Source organism: Stegostoma tigrinum, chromosome 26, assembly GCF_030684315.1.
Source record: "Stegostoma tigrinum isolate sSteTig4 chromosome 26, sSteTig4.hap1, whole genome shotgun sequence".
Lineage (NCBI taxonomy): Eukaryota > Metazoa > Chordata > Chondrichthyes > Orectolobiformes > Stegostomatidae > Stegostoma > Stegostoma tigrinum.
The window spans coordinates 12,698,657-12,721,750 of record NC_081379.1 but is presented as its reverse complement, the minus strand read 5'-3'; the positions used below and the strand labels follow the sequence as shown (position 1 = coordinate 12,721,750).

Below are 23,094 nucleotides of genomic sequence, written 5' to 3'. Positions count from 1 at the left end.
CATCGAGCCCACTCTGCAATAGAACACAATATTGTATGTACAATTCTTGGTGGTGTGGAATAGCTTCCAAACTTCTAACAAGCAAATACATATCTATACACAACTGGGAGTAAAGCAGATGTTGCTGTTGCTCAGCAAAGGGTTATTTGGTCTTTGGCAGTTATAGATATAAGATCACAACATATAAGTGCAGAAGTAGGCTATTAAGCCCATTGAGCCTGCTATACCATTCAATGAGACCATTTCAATCTCAGAACTAATCAAATTCCCCAAAAGAACAAGGTTTAACTGAAGAACACAGCATCCAGGGAATCCATTGATGATTTCATTAGCAATCTCTTCAGACTAGAGAAGCGATGCTCCTATTATGACTTAAAGTCAGAATTCATAAGAAGCCAGGTTATTGTAAGCACTACTGATGAGACATTGTCAGATTTATTATAGTCCAAAGAAGGCTTGACTTTAGAGAAAACCATTCAGATGGTGAGTGAACCAAGGCAGAATTATCCCAAGCAAACATGGCAGAGAAGATCTTTGGAATCCATTCAGGTTTTAATGTACAGAGCTACAAAGGAGAGTGATACTAAGGCAAGAGGAGCCCCGACCTGAAATGTCAACTTTCCCGCTCCTCTTATGCTGCTTGGCCTGCTGTGTTCCTCCAGCTCCACACTTTGTTATCTCAGACTCCAGCATCTGCAGTTCTTGCTATCTCATGTTAAGGCAATGCAGTGATTACTGAAGATATTAATAATCCTTGCTAACACTGTGGAGCAAAGAAAGCTCACAAGTGCATATTGTCCCAGCCATTTTATAAAATGCTTTCATTAGGAAATGATCTTTCACTTTCAGAAAGTGTACTTCAGGACACAACAACATAGAGGCACAGAGCAAATAATGATCCAACCAAATGGTACAACAGTTTCCAGATGAAGACAAATCCAAAGTTTTCCTAGTGAAAATCAGCATCCCATTTTGGGAAGTGGGCATTTATGTGATTGAGCATTTTGACAATTTCAAATCAGACACAAAAGCAAGTGATGCAATATTATCTGATAGCAAGCCTTCATTGACCAAACACTGTTTACAACCAACTACATGGTCAAGGGGGCACCGCATGTGGCTATAGCCACTCCTCCAGGGAATACCACCTTCTAGACAAGGTGGTATTGTTTAACCAATGGTGGCTTGTGGTTTTGAGTAGATTGATACCACCAATGCTTCTTTCTGTGCTGAATCAAAGGGATTATCTTCTGGAAGCAGAGTGGAGGGCTCTACCCTGTCTGCATCAGTGGTGCTGAAGTAGAGATGGTCTACAGCATCAAGTTCCTGAGCGTGATGATCGCCAACAATCTGTCTTGGTCCACCCAATGTTGATGTAACAGTCAAAGAAGCACAACAACGTCTCTACTTCCTCAGGAGGTGAAGGAAATTTGGCATATCCACAAGGACTCTTACCAAATTTTAAAGATGCACTGTAGAAAGCATCTTATCTGATTCATCACAGTTTAGTATGGCAACTGCTCCTCCCAAGACTGCAAGAAACTACAAAGTGTCATGAACACAGCCGAGCCCATCTCTTCCATCCATTGTCTCCATGTATACTTCTCGCTGCCTTGGGGAAGCAACCAACGTTATCAGAGATCCCTCCTACCCCAATTATACTCTCTACCACCGTCTTCTGTTGGGCTGAAGATAATTAAAGTTTGAATATATGCTTGAATAGATTCAAGAACAGCTTCTTCCCCACTGTTATCAGATTTTTGAAAGGATCTCTCAAATGTTAATTCTGATCTCTCTCTCTGTACCTTCTCTGTAGCTGTAACACTGTACTCTGCACTCTGTTCTGCTACCCTGATGCAATTTGTGTGGTACAATCTGACTGTACAGCAAAACAATACCTTTCACTGTATAGTGGTGCATGTGATAATGATAAATCAATCAATCTCTCTATCTATCTAATTAGCAGTCGTAGAGGATAAATTACTGTTGAGCCTTTACATGGAGAGGCTATTGTTTTACACAACAAGATGAAATTTATTTCAAGAAAGCAATAGATACAAATCACATTAACTGGTTAGGCATAATTGCAAAGACTGTCAGGAGCCAGATGTCACATCTGTCTCCATCAGGACCTTGTGCTAGACTGCCTCTCCTCTACCCAAAGACAATACCAGATCATTAGATTGGGTGCAGCCTAAGGTAACTTTAACTTCAACCCTTTCAGAACAATGACAACAGAAATCTATATGGAAAATAAAATAAAGAACTGCAGATGCCGGAAATCTGAAACAAAAACAGGAATCACTGGAGAAACACAGCAGGTCTGAGAGCATCTTGGAGAGAGAAAATAAGTTAATATTTCAGAACATTATGTTGATGAAGAGACACTGGATCCAAAATACTAACTCTGCTTTCTTCTCACAGATGCTGCCAGACCCTGCTGAGCTTCTCTCATAAGAGATAAAGGGAACTGCAGATGCTGGAGAATCCAAGATAACAAAGTGTGAAGCTGGATGAACACAGCAGGCCAAGCAGCATCTCAGGACCTGATGAAGGGTCTAGGCCCGAAACGTCAGCTTTTGTGCTCCTAAGATGCTGCTTGGCCTGCTGTGTTCATTTAGCTTCACACTTTGTTATCTGAGCTTCTCTAGTAATTTGTGGTTTTGTTTCAGAAACCTATAAGTACTTCACAACCAGGAACTCTCACTTCAATCTCATTCAAAATTTGGAGAAGGGGCTAAACAACAAAATGTAAAGGAAAAGTTAGCCAGGGCATAGCCAATTAATGAACAACCAATAGGAGATTTTACAGGGGCTCCAAAACTCATGGTGGAATCTAAACAAAAAGCAGAATTCCATGAAGTTAATTACTTTGGAATAAAAAGCTTGTTTCATGCTATGAATGAGATGAAAAGCAGTAACTAGCAGGTTTGGTAGACAACTGGTAACAAATTAGCAGAAAACTTAGATACCAAGTGCCTTGAAACAAGCACAGTGAATAAGTAGCTATGGCAAATCCAAGACACCATGAGAAGCTGAGATGACCAGGAAGGGACATGTTAAAGTAGACAACCTGACCTCCCTACCTTCTGCGGAAGAATCCTCACCAGCCGTACTGGATATGACAACATGCAAGGGTGAATCTTTGAGTATCACCATTACAGAAGTGACAAGTGATCTCACCAATAGTTCATTCACTGTAAGTATATAAGAAAGTCCAAGTAATCAACAAGTTGAAATAAGAAGTTCACATACCTCGTAAGAAATCTACAGGCAGATTAAAAGGAAAAATCCACTGACGCAAATTGAAAATGTGGTGTATACAACTCCATGAAGGACTGCAATAAAAAGAGACAAATAATGCCTAATGATTCCAGATACTACAAAGAAAAAGTGCCTGGCCTAACAGGAACAGTGTCCTCCACAAAAGAAATACAAGAGATTAAATGTCTGTTCAGACAACTACATTCTATCCAGCAAACTATCAGTCTTCCAAGTCTAAAGTGAACCTGTTTATCGAGAATAACAAATCCTCCAGATTTTCCGAGTTTGTAAAGCCAAAGATTTGGGGGAAATGGGTCTGCAGTGAATGTAATTATACGAACAAATGTGTATTAATAGTAGTGTTCAAAAACAAAGTATCAAAGGAGGTGTTGTGTACACATCTGAAAGAGCTAACATTTGACTGAATGCAGTATGCTCCGCCTAACGTGGTACTGATATGAAACTTGGTGAGAGAGTAAAGTAGTATATTTTGGGAGATTGACCTAAGTTAATCAGACTTTGTAGTAATGTAGAACCTATCCTTATGACCAGTAAAATGTTGCACAGACATAAAAAACGACATCACATTTACTCCCCAAGATTCTTGTTGTTAGACAAGAAAGTCTCACACGCTAGACCACTAAGCCTACTGGAAGATACAGATGACAGCATGCACAACAAGCTCAGACACAACTTACTTTTCTGCTTCCAGGATAAGTTGTAACTATTGAATTGCAGAATTGTCACAGTGTCCAAAAGCTATTTGGGTTGTTTTATCACAGTAAAGATATTAAAACAGTCAGAGTACATAAAGCTGAGGCCAAACCAAGTACACTATCTTGCAGACACAAAATATTTAGTAGATAATTATAATCTGTTATTTTGGGATAGGGGTAAATTTGCATCTTTAGGCTTCCTACTCCAGATCTTTACCTGCTGATGATTCAAACCATAGAGCCAGAATTTGTCATAATGGGGCATTAGTTGACATCTGCTGGTTGTCAGGCTTGGCTCCACAAACTTCATTTCAAAATATTTTTGTGCACAAAGCTACTGGAAAGGCAAACTGATATCAGCACTGTAAGGAAATGGGCTGTTTCGACATTGTACCTTCATAAGCAATGAGTCTTAAATATTGGGAAATAAACAGAAAGGATGAGAGGAGGTTGAATCAAAGAAGTGACCGTGACATCCAATCAGTAGATGTCCTCTCTTCACTCCACACTTCCTGACACAACACCCCAGCTCAAAAGTGTCCTCTTTAAACCATTGTGTCTGCACGTCTTTTCCCTCTTTCTTTTCTTAAATGCCACCTTTGAAACTAAATCATCAGTCAGTCCTCATAATCGCTTCCTCTCCCACTCAATTCCCTACGTATTTTTACTTTGAACTGCTTTGGATTTTTATTTTAATCATTAAAGGAGCTATATAGCTGTAAATTGTCGATTTTTGCACATGTGAGAGGCAGACAGCATTTTCCAGGAAAACGATTTAACAATCTGAGGGTTTCATAGTTTTTCCCTTCTTTTCCCACAGAAATGAGCAGGGAGCTGAAGAGAAGAATTCAGTCAATGACTGGTGCTGGTCACAAAAACCCACTAAAAGTCATTTGGGTTTTTGCCTGAATATCATTTTGAGACTTAAAAATAGAGAAAAAACGTTTTCTTGCAGATGAATGCAACCTATGTGAGGTGGTGTTTGAGTAAGTTGCTCACGCACACATGTGGTTTGGAAATGAATATTTCTCCTTCTTTGGTTCCAACAGAGTAAGACATTTTCTTGCAGCACCATGTGCCGGGATTTTCTGCTTGAACTTTGGTTATAAAGTTGCAGTTTCTGCACAGTCTTTGTGCTTTAAGACTTGAGTACTTTGAATGGTGAATAGTGCTCTGTTACATCTGCTGTTTTTGCCAGAACAGGGTGTAATCATTTGGGTTTATTGAAGGAGACCTGGATGATCTCATTATGAAAAACATGTGATTTCTTTGAAAGCAGAGAATATTTCCCATCGTGTTCAAATTATTTTTAAAATCTATAGAAGTTGCTGTTGAGTGTAATTACTTAACGGGACACTGTCTTTGTGGAAGTTTGAAGTTGTACTGTGTGCAGTTAATAATGAACATGCAAAATCTTGTGAAATAATTCTTTATCTATTATAATAGTAACATCATTAACCCATTTACGCTAAAACTCTAATTTTCAAAATTCCATAGTTTGATTTCAGCCTATGTATTAACCCAATTTATATCATTATATTTGCATGCTTGGAAATAATTAAGGAAAACAGGACACCCAAAAAAATTTCCTCGATGCTACATGTTAAAGTTAATATAGTTGCCTCTGAGTTGAATTTTTCTAAAAATGACTATTGCAGGAATAACCAGCAACAATCCACTCAAGAACACTAATCTGCATGTATATAGTGCTTTTTTAATATAGCATAATGTCCCAAGGCACTACACATGAGCAACTATTGAACAGAATTTGACACCAAGCCAGATAAGAAGATATTAAGACAGATCACCAGATGCCTAGTTGAAGAGATTATTTTTAGGGAGCTTTGTCTAGGAGGAAAGGGAGATAGCAGGTTAAAAAATGGAGGGAATTTCAGACCTTATGACTAGGCAGCTGAAGGCATGGTTACCTCTGGTAGATCAATCAAAATTGGGGATGCAAGATGCTGGAGTTAAAGATGTGCTGATATTCTGGAAGATTAATGCATAAAAGTTTAATTCTACTACAAAACCTTCTTGATCTTGACCTGTACACCCTTTGCTTTGTTCTCCTGCGGCATTAACTCATATTGAAATAAGAGATTTACCTTCAGTGGCTGGGCTAACCTTGATCTGTCAACAGGAAATTTCAAAGGCATTACAGCTGAAATAGTGCTGCCCTCATCTGATATCTACATTTCAACAGTGGGCCATATTCAGCAATCAAGAGCAGGAACTTTGTCTGATTTTTCTCTTTCATTGCTAAGGGACAGGGAAGATGTTTGTGACACTGTTGGCGAGATTAATTAAGTCATTGGGATGATTCTGATGAGTGGATGAGAATGGCTATTGTCTGGCTCTCTGCAGCTCTGTGTTCCTGAGCAATACAGGGCCTCGTAGAGAGAAGCTGGGTGACGATTGGAGACATGGGTATTCTAGAAGATATATTGGTGTGTGAAGTATCTATACTGATGTATCAAGAGTAACTGAGGTCTCCTGATACTTGGTTGACTGCCATTTGGCATCAGACATAGCCTCTGAGACATGAGGAGATCCCTGTTGTGTGAAAATGGTGGTTATCCAACATAACTGTGAAATGAGTGTCAGCATCGCAATAATCCTGTACCGTTAGATTTTAAAAGAATGGGGTGTTTTTGTGTGTTGAATTGCCTGATTTAAATGAAATAACTAAGATCCTATTAAATAAACTAATGATACAGACAGAAAGAATTCTGATTCTGTAACCCATTATAACGCTCAGTGGGGAGTATTACAAACTTGCTGAATTGCAAAGCAGCAGCAGACCTTATACTGTGTGCAGGGACTGATAGCACTGACCTTATTATCAGCCATTGACTTGCTCTGGGCTGTACATTTATGCAGATGTCGGGTGAAGATGTGAATGGGTTTGAACGTAAGGCCCCTTTCATACTCCCAAGAACCCACTAAACAAGACCTTACTTGAAGAACAGCCACTTGGCTGGAGGAGGTAGCTGAAAGCTGTTCCTCAGAGTGGAGTTACAGCCCAACACTGAAAAGAGTGAATAGGGAAAAGGATGGAGGAAAAATAATCAAAGCAAAACAAAACAAAAAATTCTTGGCCAGTAAAGTTGCTAATTAGTCTTTGAAATGTATTACTGGATTGTACAAGAAAGAAAAGTGACCAATTTGGTAGCAGTTAAATGTGGGATTGGCCTGGAGCTTTCTGCCTGTGAGAGTATTGGAAACAAAGGTATCAGTGACTTCAAATTGAAGGAAATAAACTTCCTGGGTTACGTGGCTGGAGCTGGGAATGGAACTGATTGTATTGCTGTACAGAGAGCTAGCATGGAATTGATGGGCTGATTGGCCTCTGTGCTGTAATAATTCTATGACTCTTACTAGTAGTCTCACTGGGAACGGGAACAAACAGATTAGAACTCAAAGGAATTATAAATGTTATACTGATTCCTTAAGCAGGCTAAAGCCAGTTATGAGGTAAATATGTTATTTCTGAATTCAAACATCCTGTACTTGAGCTGAGAGTGTTTGATACCAACATTCTCCCAAATGTACATTCCTCAACTTGATGAACTCATTTCACCAATAGCAAAAGGTCACCTCAGGTATATTCTGAATGGGTTGATGAATATTTAAGACATTTTTCAACTAACAATTTTAATAAATCAATTTAAGACTAAATTGCACTTTGAATGAGTGACCAGCTATGAAAACTATTTCTCCCTTTAAAACTCCTCCTCATGTCCTTTTTCTCCCCCTCCAGTAAAAACAGTCCAAAAGTAAAGGCGCCTGCACCTGAACCACCACCTGTTCTGAAGGTCTTTAACAGGGCACTTCTGTTTGAGGTTGTGTCACAAGGGTCTGTAGCCGGACTGGACGGCCTGCTTGTCTTTCTACTGAGCCAAAAGAAGCGACTGACGGATGAGGAATTTCGAGGTAATGTGAAAATCCAAATGTAGAGGATTTGTATTGGGTATCACTGAAGTTGTAACCACTTTGAGACTTCATTAAACTCTGAACGTTCAAGTAACAAGACATGCTCATTTCAGTGTTCTCGTTCTCGCCTCTCCAAGACCGTCTTTACTTATGAACATTTGGAGAGAGGATTAGTCCCTGGAATGGAACATGTCGCAAGATAAAACATGTAGGGAGAACGTGTAAGTCAGTTATAATAAAATCATAAAGGTCTCTTACAAAAGAACGCCTTTGCAATTTCCCTACATTTACTGCACACCGGAAATCGTGAAAACTAATTATTGTAACCCATGATTGAAAAGCGATAAAGAACCTTACTGCAATTATCTAGAATCTTGGTGGGATAACTTTGGTCCTAGGGAAGGATATTCTTGCTGGGTGTGGTGGGGAGGGTCCATGGTATTGGATTCACTAACTTTTAGAAGAATGAGAGATGATCTTGTTGGAACATATGACATTATTAAGGGTCTTAATTGGATAGATCCTGTGAGCCTGAACACCTAGAACTGGGAGTCACAGTCTTCAGAAGACGGGGTCACCCATTTAGGAGAGAAATAAGGAGAACGTTTACCATTCAATATGCCCTGAAGCTTTGGAATTCTCTACCTGGAGAGCTATGGATGCTCAGCTGTTGATTGGGGCTGATAGATTTTTTGGAGAGAAAAGGGAAAATAGCTTATGGGAATAGGGAGGGAAAGTGAAATTCAGGTAGAAGATCAGCTGTGATCATATTGGATAGTGGAGGATGTAGGCTGAACTACTTACTCCTGCCTCCATTTCTTGTGTCAATACCTCTCCAAGCCAGAAGTCAGAGTGAGATTGACTGTGAGAAACCAAGACAAAGGGAAAAGGATAAATGCTATGTATCTGAAACAAAAGCAGAAGATACTGGGAAGAACAACAGGTCTGTGAACATGTGAATGACCAAAAAAGGTTTCAAATGAGGCCTAATATTTTATAGAGTATTCTTGAGTCCAGAATATTTTTAATCTTTTGGATGCTGACTGACCTATTTCAAACATTTTCACCATTTTTAGTTTGATTAGAGTTGGAGATGCATATTAGAGCAGTTCTGAATAAGGTTTTATCAGTTTGAATGAACTGGCAATCACTAGAGTCAGGATTCTTGTTGCGAGAAAATGGTTCCCCATCAAATTGGTCTCGTTAAGGCACAGAGCAATACTGGGTTACAGCTCCCGAGTCAGCATTTATCTAAAACTGACATTTATCGTCAGGAAAGCAGTGATGATTGTGGGCCAAAAGCAGTACCTGGTCTGACCAAGCAATAAAGAATGCCCAACTAGTAACTCGGCCCTGTTGTGTTAGTGTGCTGTTCAACCGCAAAAGAATAGCTTTTGCTCCCTGTGTGTTTAGAGCAAACTACAGCAGTTACAATCAGGGATTTTAAAATCAGTGTTATGGTATATCTGTCTCCTGTAGTTTTCATACCCTATTGTTTTAAACTGTGGTTAGGGGAGTGGATATACCTTAAAAAGTTGGTAGGAATCACGTGATAATGGGAACTGCAGATGCTGGAGAATCCAAGATAATAAAGTGTGAAGCTGGATGAACACAGCAGGCCCAGCAGCATCTCAGGAGCACAAAAGCTGACGTTTCGGGCCTAGACCTTCCATCAGAGAGGGGGATGGGGTGAGGGTTCTGGAATAAATAGGGAGAGAGGGGGAGGCGGACTGAAGATGGAGAGAAAAGAAGATAGGTGGAGAGGAGAGTATAGGTGGGGAGGTAGGGAGGGGATAGGTCAGTCCAGGGAAGACGGACAGGTCAAGGAGGTGGGATGAGGTTAGTGGGTAGGAAATGGAGGCGCGGCTTGGGGTGGGAGGAAGGGATGGGTGAGAGGAAGAACAGGTTAGGGAGGCAGAGACAGGCTGGGCTGGTTTTGGGATGCAGTGGGTGGAGGGGAAGAGCTGGGCTGGTTGTGTGGTACAGTGGGGGGAGAGGACGAACTGGGCTGGTTTTGGGATGCGGTGGGGGAAGGGGAGATTTTGAAGCTGGTGAAGTTCACATTGATACCATGGGGCTGCAGGGTTCCCAAGCGGAATGAGTTGCTGTTCCTGCAACCTTCGGGTGTCATCATTGTGGCACTGCAGGAGGCCCATGATGGACATGTCATCTAAAGAATGGAAGGGGGAGTTGAAATGGTTCGCGACTGGGAGGTGCAGTTGTTTATTGCGAATCGAGCGGAGGTGTTGTGCAAAGAGGTCCCCAAGCCTCCGCTTGGTTTCCCCAATGTAGAGGAGGCCACAGCGGGTACAATGGATACAGTATACCACATTGGCAGATGTGCAGATGAACCTCTGCTTAATATGGAAAGTCATCTTGGGGCCTGGGATAGGGGTGAGGGAGGAGATGTGGGGGCAAGTGCAGCACTTCCTGCGGTTGCAGGGGAAGGTGCCGGGTGTGGTAGGGTTGGAGGGCAGTGTGGAGAGAACAAGGGAGTCACGGAGAGAGTGGTCTCTCCGGAAGGCAGACAAGGGTGGGGATGGAAAAATGTCTTGGGTGGTGGGGTTGGATTGTAGATGGCGGAAGTGTGGGAGGACGATACGTTGTATCCGGAGGTTGGTGGGTGGTGTGTGAGAACGAGGGGGATCCTCTTTGGGCGGTTGTGGCGGGGGCGGGGTATGAGGGATGTGTTGCGGGAAATGCGGGAGACGCGGTCAATGGCATTCTCGACCACTTTGGGGGGAAAGTTGCGGTCCTTGAAGAACGTGGACATCTGGGATGTGCGGGAGTGGAATGCCTCATCGTGGGAGCAGATGCGGCGGAGGAATTGGGAATAGGGGATGGAATTTTTGCAGGAGGGTGGGTGGGAGGAGGTGTATTCTAGGTAGCTGTGGGAGTCGGTGGGCTTGAAATAGACATCAGTTACAAGCTGGTTGCCTGAAATGGAGACTGAGAGGTCCAGGAAGGTGAGGGATGTGCTGGAGATGGCCCAGGTGAACTGAAGGTTGGGGTGGAAGGTGTTGGTGAAGTGGATGAACTGTTCGAGCTTCTCTGGGGCCCCAGGCCCCAAGATGACTTTCCATATTTAGCAGAGGTTCGCCTGCACATCTGCCAATGTGGTATACTGTATCCATTGTATCCGGTGTGGCCTCCTCTACATTGGGGAAACCAAGCGGAGGCTTGGGGACCTCTTTGCACAACACCTCCGCTTGGTTCGCAATAAACAACTGCACCTCCCAGTCGCGAACTATTTCAACTCCCCCTCCCATTCTTTAGATGACATGGCCATCATGGGCCTCCTGCGGTGCCACAATGATGCCACCTGAAGGTTGCAGGAACAGCAACTCATATTCCGCTTGGGAGCCCTGCAGCCCAATGGTATCAATGTGAACTTCACCAGCTTCAAAATCTCCCCTTCCCCCACTGTACCACACAACCAGCCCAGCTCTTCCCCTCCACCCACTGCATCCCAAAACCAGCCCAGCCTGTCTCTGCCTCCCTAACCTGTTCTTCCTCTCACCCATCCCTTCCTCCCACCCCAAGCCGCACCTCCATTTCCTACCTACTAACCTCATCCCACCTCCTTGACCTGTCCGTCTTCCCTGGACTGACCTATCCCCTCCCTACCTCCCCACCTATACTCTCCTCTCCACCTATCTTCTTTTCTCTCCATCTTCGGTCCGCCTCCCCCTCTCTCCCTATTTACTCCAGAACCCTCACCCCATCCCCCTCTCTGATGAAGGGTCTCGGCCCGAAACGTCAGCTTTTGTGCTCCTGAGATGCTGCTTGGTTCTGCTGTGTTCATCCAGCTTCACACTTTGTTATCTTGGTAGGAATCATGTTCCTGGTCTTTTTGAATCTTATGATATTCTCTGGTATGTTATAGTCTGACATTCTGCATTGTGATGTGTGATGTGTTCTTTCATGCTGTGCATTGTCTTCTGTGCCATGCTGTGTTCAGTGGGATTATAAACACAATCTCCAAGAGTTTGGAGAAGGTTTGCAAGAGGCTGATGATTATTCAGCCTTTGATGAACTTCTGACCATTAGTGTTTGGATTGCATTGGGTCTAATGTTACCCATAATTTTTTTTTCCTTTTATTGAGGGTGTTGCTTATTATGCAACATTTATTGCCCAAGCCTAATTGCCCAGAGGGCAGTTGAGAATCAACCATATTGCTGTAGGTCTGGAGTCACATATAGGCCAGACCAGGTAACGATGGCAGTTTCCTTCCCTAAAGGTCATTAGTGAACCAGATGGGTTTTTCCAACAATTGGCGATGGATTCGCAGTTATCATTAGATTCTTAATCCCAGATATTTATTGAATTCGAATTTCACCATCTGCTATAGAAGGATTCGAACCCAGATCTCCAGAACGTTGCCTGGGTCTCTGAATTAACAGTCTGGTGATAACAACACTAGGCCATCACCTCCCCTGGAGACAAGGAGTTCTACTCTAGCTTTTGAAGGGAGCAGATGTGTCTGAGGGGATGGGCAGAGAGTGGGTGGTGTGTATTGTCTCCTGCTGACCACTAGTTAGACCCAAGATAAAATGAAGACAGAGGAGGATTGGTAAGAGAGACTACCCAAGCAGCCTTTCCCCAGTACCACGTACCATTGATAAGGACCAGGAGTGGTCATCTGGGAAAATAACACAGTTTGCTAGGGCTGCTCGGAAGCTTAAAGCAATTCAAGGAATCAGCTGCGAATCTATAGATTATAAAATCAGCGCAGAATTTAACAATCAATTCAGAATCCATACATCACAGTATTGCTCACAAACCTATTACTTACAGTTGACCACAAATCTACAAAATGTAGTATCGTCCACAAACCCATAGAATTCAGAGTAGGGCATTACTCTGTAAAATCCAGGAGCAGCCACAAATCTGTAGAATGCAGGAATAATTGTGAATGTATCGAGTGCAGGATTATTTGTGAATATATCAAATACAGGGTTATTAATGAACCTATAGAATGCAAGGTTAGTTATGAATCTATAGAAGACAGGATTATTTGTGAATCTGTAGAATGCAGAGTTAACATTGAACAAAGAACAGTACAGCACAGGAACAGGACCTTCGACCCACCATTTCTGCGCTGACCACGATGCCATCCCATGTGTCTGAACAGATCCTCTTTTCCGTTTCTGAGGAAGGACCACTGGACCCAAAACATTAACTCTGATTTCTCTTCACAGATGCTGCCAGACCTGCTGAGCTTTTCCAGCAACTTCTGTTTTTGTTTCTGACTTACAGTATCTGCAGTTCTTTTGGTCTTTATTCCCTCTATTCCTTGCCTGTTCAAGTCTCTGTCTAAGTGCCTCTTAAACATTTCTATGTGTGATTATTCATGAATCTATAGAAGGCAGGGTTATTCATGAATCAATAGAAGACAGGTCAACCGAGAATCTATAGATTAAAGAATAGATCAAGAATTTAAATAAAAATCAGCTAAGAATCTGTGCAACACAAAATCAATTCAATCAATCAATTCAAAACCTAGGGACCTAACCTATAAGGTACCATGCGTATTAATTTATATAGTAGAGGGTCACCCATAAATACAGGATTGTTCATAAATCTGAGAGATGCATAAGAAAGTCATCAGACTTTTCGTTGTCATGAGATCTGTGACGGATAGATACTTGAAGAGTGTTACAGGTCTGACAGCTGTTTAATTCTTTACAGCTATGAAATCCCAGGGGCAATTATTAACTCCGACCAAAGGCTGATCAAACAAAAAGACCAGCCTTTTCTGACATTGAGTGTTATTTTAGATAAAGTATGAGTGTACTTTGCCGAAAATAAATACAGTTTGTTACTCAGTTCTTGGCCACCAGCGGTACAATTTTATATCTCTAGTTGGCCACAATTTTGGGCAGTCAATGCAGATGTGTGGGAGCCTCAAGAATGTTGGCACAGCCTAATGTTTTCACAAAAGGACCAATGGTTGTTCAACAAGTTTAGAAAGAGGGCTGGGAGGCTGAGATGATCAGATTATAGATGGCTGTTTAACATCCCACAGTGCGCTGAGCTACTCCACAATCCCAACGCTGAACAGGGACAGAATAAGTTGTGGGGTGAGATGGGGGTGGGAGGGGGGGAGTGCACGTTTATTTGTTTCAAGGTGAAAAATTGTAAGCTGTCGAAGTGTCTTACCAGCAATAATTCCGCATTAATCATTAGGCACACAGTTGCGAAGCAAAATTAAACTCTTTTCTGTATCAAAATTCAGATTTTTGAGGCCAAATTTTTACATTGGAGTTGGGAAATGGGAAGTGAAATTGATCTCACATCCAGCCCACTGTGAAACATGGATCCAACAGACTGGGACCTGAATCACCCTTGAGGTGGGTCTTTCACACCATTAGTGGCTGGTGTGGGGGGTCAGAACAGAGGCAGGAGACCAGGGAAATGAAGCACATTTTAGCCCAAATCATGTGCATGGTTGTAAAAATGAGGAGATCTGTGGGACCTAGGCAAATAGAGAGGTGGGATCTGTGATAGGGCAGGGAAAGGATATTTATTGAAACGTTAGTGCTGCTCAGTAGTTTCTTTGGCTACAATTTCACTGTTTGTTTGTTTCAAATAAACTTGTTCCAGTGTATCTGGAATCCCACTAGGCTTGCTGCTGGTCAACCTCAGGGAATTGCTAACGGGCACCAAGCCTCATGACCTAGAAGGAGAAACCCATCAAACTGGCGAAGGAGACATTCCCAATTCATTTTGTGCCCTTAAAAGGATCCCTGATACAACTGATATGTTCATTTCCAAGTGTGACTGGTTTCTGCCTCTGGGGAACACCTTGGGAGATTGAACCTTTTATGTGTTCACTGATGACCGGTGGTTAGCACTGATGCCTCATAGCACCAGAGACCCGGGTTTGATTCCACCCTCAGGCGACTGTCTGTGTGCAGTTTGCACATTCTCCCTGTGTCTGCGTGGGTTTCCTCCGGGTGCTCCGGTTTCCTCCCACAGTCTAAAGATGTGCAGGTTAGGTAGGTAGGCCATGCGAAATTGCCCATAGTATTCAGGGATGTGTAGATTAGGTTAATTAAAGAGAGATGGGTCTGGATGGGGTGCTCTGAGGGTTGGTGTGGACTTGTTGGGTCGAAGGGCCTGTTTCCAAACCATAGGGATTCTATGATTCTGTGACCTCAACATGCCCAATTCATCAGGTGGACTTCACTCACTTTCCCTTCCAGTCCAGTCTCTTTGGGAAGGGAGGCATTTTTTAATATTTTAGCTTTTATTCCTTCAGGACAAGGAAATCAGGTCCTAGTTTATAGCCTAAATATTTCCAAACACACTTCTGAAAGAAATAGGCTGTACAACCCAGAATTATTGTCTGTTGCAGTAAAACCTCGAAATGCATTGAAGGAAGGATAAAATTAAATCAAATGTGTTCATGTCATTGTGGCACATACACAGCCACCCGATGTTTTGGGAATTAAGAATAACTTTTCTCCTATCTTTCCCCTGTTCCCAGAACCTTCGACAGGGAAGACATGTTTGCCAAAAGCACTATTAAACCTAACCAATGGAAAGAATGATACCATTCCTGTGGTGCTTGAAATTGCAGAAAAGACAGGAAACCTACGTGAGTTCATCAATGCACCGTTCCGGGATGTTTATTACAGAGGTGAGAAGCCAGTGGCTGTGCATTTAGTTCTTTTTTTGTTTATACCTTATCTTAAAGCAGCTCTTTATACCTCAAGTGGGATTAATCATTAGTACCCAGCTGGCTCAGTTGTCTGCAGTTGGGAATAATGAGCTGACTTAGTTCATGGGTGACTCTTCATTTCCTCTCCTGCAGTTTGACCTCACCTTGGAAACTCAACGACTACGTTGTTGAGATATCAACATGTGGAGCTGGATGAACACAGCAGGCTAAGCAGCATCAGAGGAGCAGGAAAGCTGATGTTTCAGGCCTAGACCCTTCTTCAGACCCTTCTAAGCATTGTTATTGCAAATTCTGCAGCATCTGCTGTTCCTCCTATCTCTGAAACTACTTTGTTGATATGTGGGCTGAAAGCTGAAACAATGGTAGGCTAGTCTGCTGTGGAGGCATCACAGCTGAGGCTGCTCCTGTCTGCACTTGGAAATGGAGAGGCCACCAACTGTTTTCCTTGGGCAGGAAGTGCTCAGTTTTGAAACTACTCATGTTGACATGAGGAGTACATGTGCTGGTGGTGATAGTGGCATGGAGTCAGTTGGATGGTCAACCCAGTCAGGCCCCTGTGCTTATATTAATTTGTACATTATGTGTATCCTCCTACAGAAGGAGGCTGCACAATCTGACGAGGCATGCCTGTGACCAGGGGCAAGAAGGTGTGAGGAGTTAGTGATTGACTTCTCCCTTCTCTTTGGTACCTCATTGGCTCCTTACCTCAGGGTGAATAACAGATTTCATTGCATTCATGATGTCCACAGGCTGGGCCAAAGGCCCAGGCCCGAAACGTCAGCTTTTGCGCTCCTAAGATGCTGCTTGGCCTGCTGTGTTCATCCAGCTCCACTCTTTGTTATCTCGGATTCTCCAGCATCTACAGTTCCCATTATCTCAGACATAAGATTAAACTATTTTTAATCTTACACTAAAAACATTATCAAATCACCTTTCGAATAGTACAGCTGATGGTACATAGACTGAAGTCTTGAAAAGCCCTCTGAAATATAAGTTGATTTATTCACTGAGTATTAAAAAGTCATACCAGATTCAAAACACTGGGTTGCCAGACCTGCTGAGTTACTTCACAACTTTCAGTTTTCATCATGGCGTCACATTGCTTGGAGGTGCAGGATCTTTTATGGTCACTACCTTAGCTAGTTATAGGATTATTGCTTAAAGGCAACAGTGGCGCTGTTAGCTATCCTTCCTTTGCAGCCCATTCCAGTTTTTAAACACACCCTACAGTTTTTGTTTTGGCAGACAAATTATTTCCAGACCGCAGAAATGGTCTCCCCTCCCCCCACTGCATCCCAAAACCAGCCCAGCTCGTCCCTGCCTCCCTAACCTGTTCTTCCTCTCACCTATCCCCTCCTCCTACCTCAAGCTGCACCTCCATTTCCTACCTACTAACCTCATCCCACCCGCTTGAACTGTCCGTCCTCCCCAGACTGACCTATCCCCTCCCTACCTCCCCACCTACACTCACTTCTACTGGCTCCATCCCCGCCCCTTTAACTTGTCTGTCTCCTCTCCACCTGTCTTCTCCTCTATCCATCTTCGATCCGCCTCCCCCCTCTCCCTATTTATTTCGGAACCTTCTCCCCATCCCCCTCTCTGATGAAGGGTCTAGGCCCGAAACGTCAGCTTCTGTGTTCCTGAGATGCTGCTTGGCCTGCTGTGTTCATTCAGCTTCACACTTTGTTATCTTGAACCTCATCTCTGCTGTGTTGGCCTCTTCTATCAGATGTTGACAAGGCCTGTGGGTGCTGTGTTTTGCAAAATGACATCCTACTCCATCCCCTCATGTCAACAGGTTTTTGTTTTGGGTTGGGGTGGGGGAGGCTTCAGCCTAAACAGGCTCCTGTGCCCCTCCCCGGATGCCAGGTAAGGTGTGAGCCTGGCACACTGAGGGCCGAGCACTTAATCCAGGATCTCTGGTACGAAATGTGCTGGGGGATGGTTGTGGATTTTCAGACACCAGACATCCACATACTTGCAGCATGTGGCAGGAGATCTTGAATAATCATCGGAAGCTGAAACTCTGGTAAAATCTTCTGCACCACAGCAACAAGCACACACTTGTGGCACAGCAGTAATATCCCTAGCTCTGAGCCAGGAGCCCTGGGGTCACGTCCCATCTGCTTCAGAGGAGTGTAATAACATCTCCAAACAAGTTGGTTAGAAAATATCTAAAATTCTAATGTTCACCCTCCCTGGGATTAATCTTCCTGCTCTGGTTTTTACCTTCAGCAATCAATGGTGAAAACTTAAAATATCACATCAGGGAGAGTTCTGTCTACCATTTCTGTTCTGAAACCATCCATTACCTCGTGGGAAGACCATGCACCATAGGTGATTGTAAATGTATTTTCCTGACAGAATTTATCATGGTCAGGTGTCCACGAAGGCAGATTTCTCTGTTTGTTGTGGTGGCAGAAGCCTAAATGACTATATTAACAGACAGTTTTAGCAGAGACAGACTTTACTCCTTTATTTTCCTTTAGGAGAAAAAAATGTGTAAATGGTAGCCAGAAATTTAGGTAATAAATAATGACTTTCAAGCACCTCTGCCCCCAGTTCATGATTTATACTCGTTGTGATGTAAACACTGGTTGGAAGTTACACACAGAGACAAAGGGAAGAATTTCACAGTATGATTCTTCCTTGCAGCACACCTGTAACTCAGACCCACCATCGGCCCCTTTTGAGGTCACGATAAGGAGAAACGACTCATTTCATTTCTCATACCTTAATATTAATCGGCACCAAATCCCATCCTCTCACTAATTAATGAAAGGACGGTTTCTCAGTGAAAAATAAAAGGGGAACTGAGATTTGACACTCAGTTGAAAGCATTAAGTTAATGCTGCGTCTGAGAGAGGGGGAGGGTGGAGTTCTGTAATTTTCAGCCACTTCTAACCCTGCAATTTCTTGTGGTTTTGTTTCTTTGGAGTAATGAGAACCATCAGGATGGGAAATCTATCAGGAGAGATAGGGTGGGGAGGAGGAAATTTTGCTTTTGGTTGGTACTGGCATATGGACAATATTGTTTCTGTGGAGAGCATGGTAGCTGGGTCCTATCTTTAACTCACTGTTGTATGCCAAACCCAGGTTATGCTGGTGGGTAGTGGCACAGATCTTCCATGGATAACCATAGAACATAGACACCACTTCTACAGAACTCCTATCTATCACAAAGCACTACATGATCAGAATGGACAAATTAACAAGAGGAAAAAAGCTGGGGTCTGGGGCTAACCTCATGAGCTGTGGATAATGAGCATGATACAGCAATCCCTTCAAACTCATTTAAATTAGGAAGTCAGGATTGTTGTCAGGAGCTTGTAAATATTGAATGTTTCTCCTCATCAGACTGCAATAAAGAGTTAAAGGGAGGATTATCTAACCCACTGTATCAACCAATCCCCTTGACAATTTCTGGCCTTACGTAAGTTTCTGATGAGAAGGGCAACCATATAGAGAAGCATAGTGTTAAGTCCCAAACCCAAGTCTAAGGTAATAGTTTTACTGGAAAGCAAATATCCCTGCTGTCCTATACACATTAGAAAACTTGGACCACCTACTGCACAGGTCTCAAAGCTCCATAGGAAGACTATCAGTGATGCCTTCAGCAAGATCCTGAAAGAATGTTGGTAAGTAAGGTGGTTGGCAGCATCACATACACCATGAAGTAACCCTTCTCTCTAAAGCTTCTCTCCAACTCTTTCCCCCAAGCCATCTCTCTAACATTTTGCTCCACGCTTCACTCCAACCCTTTCTGCAGCCCTTCTCTCCAAACCTTTTGTCTAACCCACCTCTCCACTCCTTAGCTCCAATCCTTCTCTTTAACCCTTCTCACCATTGCTTCTGTCCAACCCTTCTCTCCAATCCTTCATTTAAACCTTTTCTCCAGCCCATCTTTCCATTCCTTCACTCCAACACTTCTCTTCAACTGTTCTCTCTAACTCTTCCCTCCAAGGGTGGCTCAGCGGCTCAGTGGTTTGCACTGCTGCCTCACAGCACCAGGGACCTGGGTTTGATTCCACCCTTGGGCGACGGTCTCTGTGGAGTTTGCACATTCTCCCCATGTCTGTGTGGGTTTCCTCCGGGTGCTCTGGTTTCCTCTCACAGCCCCAAGATGTGCAGGGTAGGCTGATCAGCTGAATTGCCCGTAGTGTTCAAGGGTGTGTGGGTTATAGGGGGATAGGTCTGGGTGGGATGCTCCAAGGTTCAGTGTGGACTTGTTGGGCCAAAGGGCCTGTTTCCACACTGTAGGGAATCTACTCCACCCCTTTGCTTCAACCTTTCTCACCAATGCATCTGTCTAACCCATCTTTCCATCCATTCACTCTAACCTGTCTCTGCAACCCTTCTGTTAATCAGCTATCTCCAATGGAGAGGAAGTAAATTGCTCTTGATCATGAGACAGTGGCTCAGAAGGAGGAGTATCAGCTTAGATTAAATATTCCGTTATCTCAAGAGAAGTTTCAACCCACTACTTTCTGTTTTAGACATGAGACTGTTGTCACTGAGTGCTGCCAAATCATGTGTTTTGATATTAGTTAAACATCGCAGGCTGTTAACCATACATTATACACTAAGTCTCGAGGCTGTTCTTCACAACATCTTCTGGGAAGATTTACCAAGAGGATTCATGTTCACTGTTCATGCAAAAGTGGAGAAAACGCAAATTGTATCCACACACTTAAAAGGAAATCTACAAGTTATTTGCACAAAAAGAGGACCATTGTGATATGAATGTTGTTTTACTGAGTGCACCTATATTTTTCCTCATGTTGAATCTGAGCAATAATCTGAGGAACAGTATTAAAATTAATTCTAATTGCTATCTTTGTCAAACGTAACAACAAATCAGAGGTAGATCCAGAGTTGGAAATATATTGCCCAGTGTCACTGGGGTACAAACCAGCATAACAGCTTTGTAGATGTATTTATTGCAGAGGTTCAAGAAAGCAGCTCACCACCATGTTCTCACAGGCAACTGGAAATGGGACAAATATGTCAGACAGTCAAAGATACCCACATCCCAGGAGTGAATAACAAAGATTATGCGTAAAGCACAGGGTAAAAGTTCAAATTCTGATATTTTCCTGTCAATAGGTCAATTGACAATTCGAATCGGGTGACGCAGCTCTGAATTATACTGATCCACATTTATCAGACAGATTCAAAGCTGATAGGGCTACTCTGTGTACAGCTGTGCAGGGAAAGTGAGAATCTTGTTAAGAACACACAAAATAGAACATCCAGATGTCCTTTAGTTTCCCGATTCAATAACTTTGGTACTCTTGATATTGATGAACTAATACAGAATATTCAGAGATGTGTTAGAGATAGAAGAAACTTGATTGGAACATGTCCTACTTCATGCATCTTAACCAGGAAGTTGTACCAGAGAGGGAGCTGTATGCTGGTGACATTCCATCGCTTTGTGTGATGATGAAAACAGGATGGGATTAGTGCCGTTAGATTTAACCCCTTCTACTACTGACTGGGAGCTGATTATCCTAGTGTAGGCCAGAGGAGACGGTGCTCCAGCCAGGCCTGTAGGCCTTCCCCATCTGCCTCTGTGTGGCTGCAGCCAGAGACCACTCTGTAGAGGATTTGTGCTCCCACAGTGGTGACGTGGCAGCTTTATAAAAGTTTATTTAACTTTCAGACAAGTTGAAGAACCCTCTTGGTCACTTACTATCCTCTGTAGGGTCTTTGTCCTCCTCAAGCTGAAAGATCTCAGATTTCCTGTCAAGCTTAAAGAGATGATTCACCACCCTTGACTGTATAGCGAACTTGTCTCCATGACAACTTATTTTTATTTCAAAAATACACTTTATTCATAAAAATATCTTTGTTTACACACACACTTACTACAGCAGTTCAGTTCTGTATAGTGTGATATATGAAGAAACAAACAAACATCGAAGTTTGTCCGTATCCAGCAAACATACCCAAGGCATTAGTTGCTTATACAAGATTATAATTACATACTTTTGAGGCACCGGGAGGGCAGTAAAGCAGCTCGTCTGAAAAAAATCCAGTTCAGTGATTGCTTCCTCCTTGGAAATTGGGTTAGGATCTGGAAATTCTCCGGACCTCCACCGCCAACCACGCGCTCCCCCCAAATCCCCTGTCATGATGGGATAATGCAGCCCAGAGAGCTGGGTGGCAAAATGTGCATCTGAGCGGCATAGATTAAAGGGATCAGAATCAGAAGCAGCAGGCTCGTGACGTCCCAGTATGTACCCTGAGTGAGATGACTTCACCTCGGAACCTCACAGCCAGGAAATCAGCCCCTTGAGCTTGTTTCATTGCATGGAAATTTCCAAGTTGTTTTATAGTAAATGGCAATGGTGATTAGTCAGCATCAAATCTCAGGCTGGAGAGCTGAAAGCACCTAATTTATGTTTGGACACATTAGCCAAATCCCTGGGATAATCGGCATGCAGCATTTTCTGCATTTAGATTAAAAGAGTCGTATATTTTTTGAATTTGTTGAAATATACAATTGATACATAAATATAAACTCACAGAAGTATTCTAAATATCATGTTATTAAAAAAAGTACAGTAATCTTAAAAGTTAAGACTGTGGTTTTATTTCAAGTTTATTTTCCCTGAATCAAAGACTGAAGAAAAAGCTGAAGAGGTTTATTTAAAGATGAGGGTTAGTTGGAATGATGACTTACTCTTTAACACATTTTCTGATTGTAGCATCCACAATAGGGTGATGTGGTGGCTCAGTGGTTAGCAGGGCTGCCTTACAGCCCCAGGGGCCCAGGTTCAATGCCACCCTTGGGTGACTGTCTGTGTGGCTTTCCTCCCACAGTCCAAAGATATGCACACCAGTGGCCATGCTAAATTGCCCCTAGTGTTCAGGGTTGAATAGATTAGGTGGGTTACAGGTGTATGGATCAGGGTGAGATGCTCTGTGGGTTGGTGTTGGACCAAAGGGCGTGTTTCCATACTGTAGGCGATCTTTGACAGGCAAAGAATCCATACAAAGCCATTGTAGGATCACTTGTAGCTATTCCATGAAAAAACACTTCAGACTACTACAGGATCTTGGTCAGACAGTCTAACGGATCAAGGAGTGGCAGATGGAGTTTAATTTAGACAAATGTGAGGTGCTATGTTTTGGAAAGGCAATCAGGGCAGGACTTATACATTTAATAGTAAGGCCCTGGGGAGTGTTGCTGAACAAAGAGATCTTGGAGTGCAGGTTCATAGTTCCTTGAAAGTGGACTGGCAAGTAGATAGGATAGTGAAGATGGGTGTTTGGTATGCATGCCTTTATTGAGTATAGGAGTTGGGAAGTCATGTTGCAGCTGCACAGGGCATTGGTTTGGCTACTTTTTGAGTATTGCTTGCAATTCTGATCTCCCTCCTGTAGGAAGGCTGTTGTGAAAGTAGAAAGGGTTCAGAAAAGATTTACAAAGATGCTGTCTGGGTTGAAGGGTTTGAGCTAAGGGGAGAGGCTGAATAGGCTGGGGC

General features: G+C 42.9%; 2 protein-coding genes across 3 annotated transcripts in view; one reads left to right on the top strand and one right to left on the bottom strand.

Moving 5' to 3' along the window:
- Nucleotides 1–23,094, bottom strand: part of tchp (trichoplein, keratin filament binding) — a 525,906-nt gene that overhangs the window by 150,837 nt on the left and 351,975 nt on the right. The gene's annotated exons all lie outside the window — the stretch shown is intronic.
- Nucleotides 1–23,094, top strand: part of trpv4 (transient receptor potential cation channel, subfamily V, member 4) — a 121,022-nt gene that overhangs the window by 44,174 nt on the left and 53,754 nt on the right. Inside the window, exons 3-4 of the mRNA XM_059654958.1 lie at nucleotides 7,741–7,913; nucleotides 15,407–15,559. Of these exons, the coding sequence (XP_059510941.1) occupies nucleotides 7,741–7,913; nucleotides 15,407–15,559 (326 nt within the window). The remainder of the gene's footprint in view (nucleotides 1–7,740; nucleotides 7,914–15,406; nucleotides 15,560–23,094) is intronic.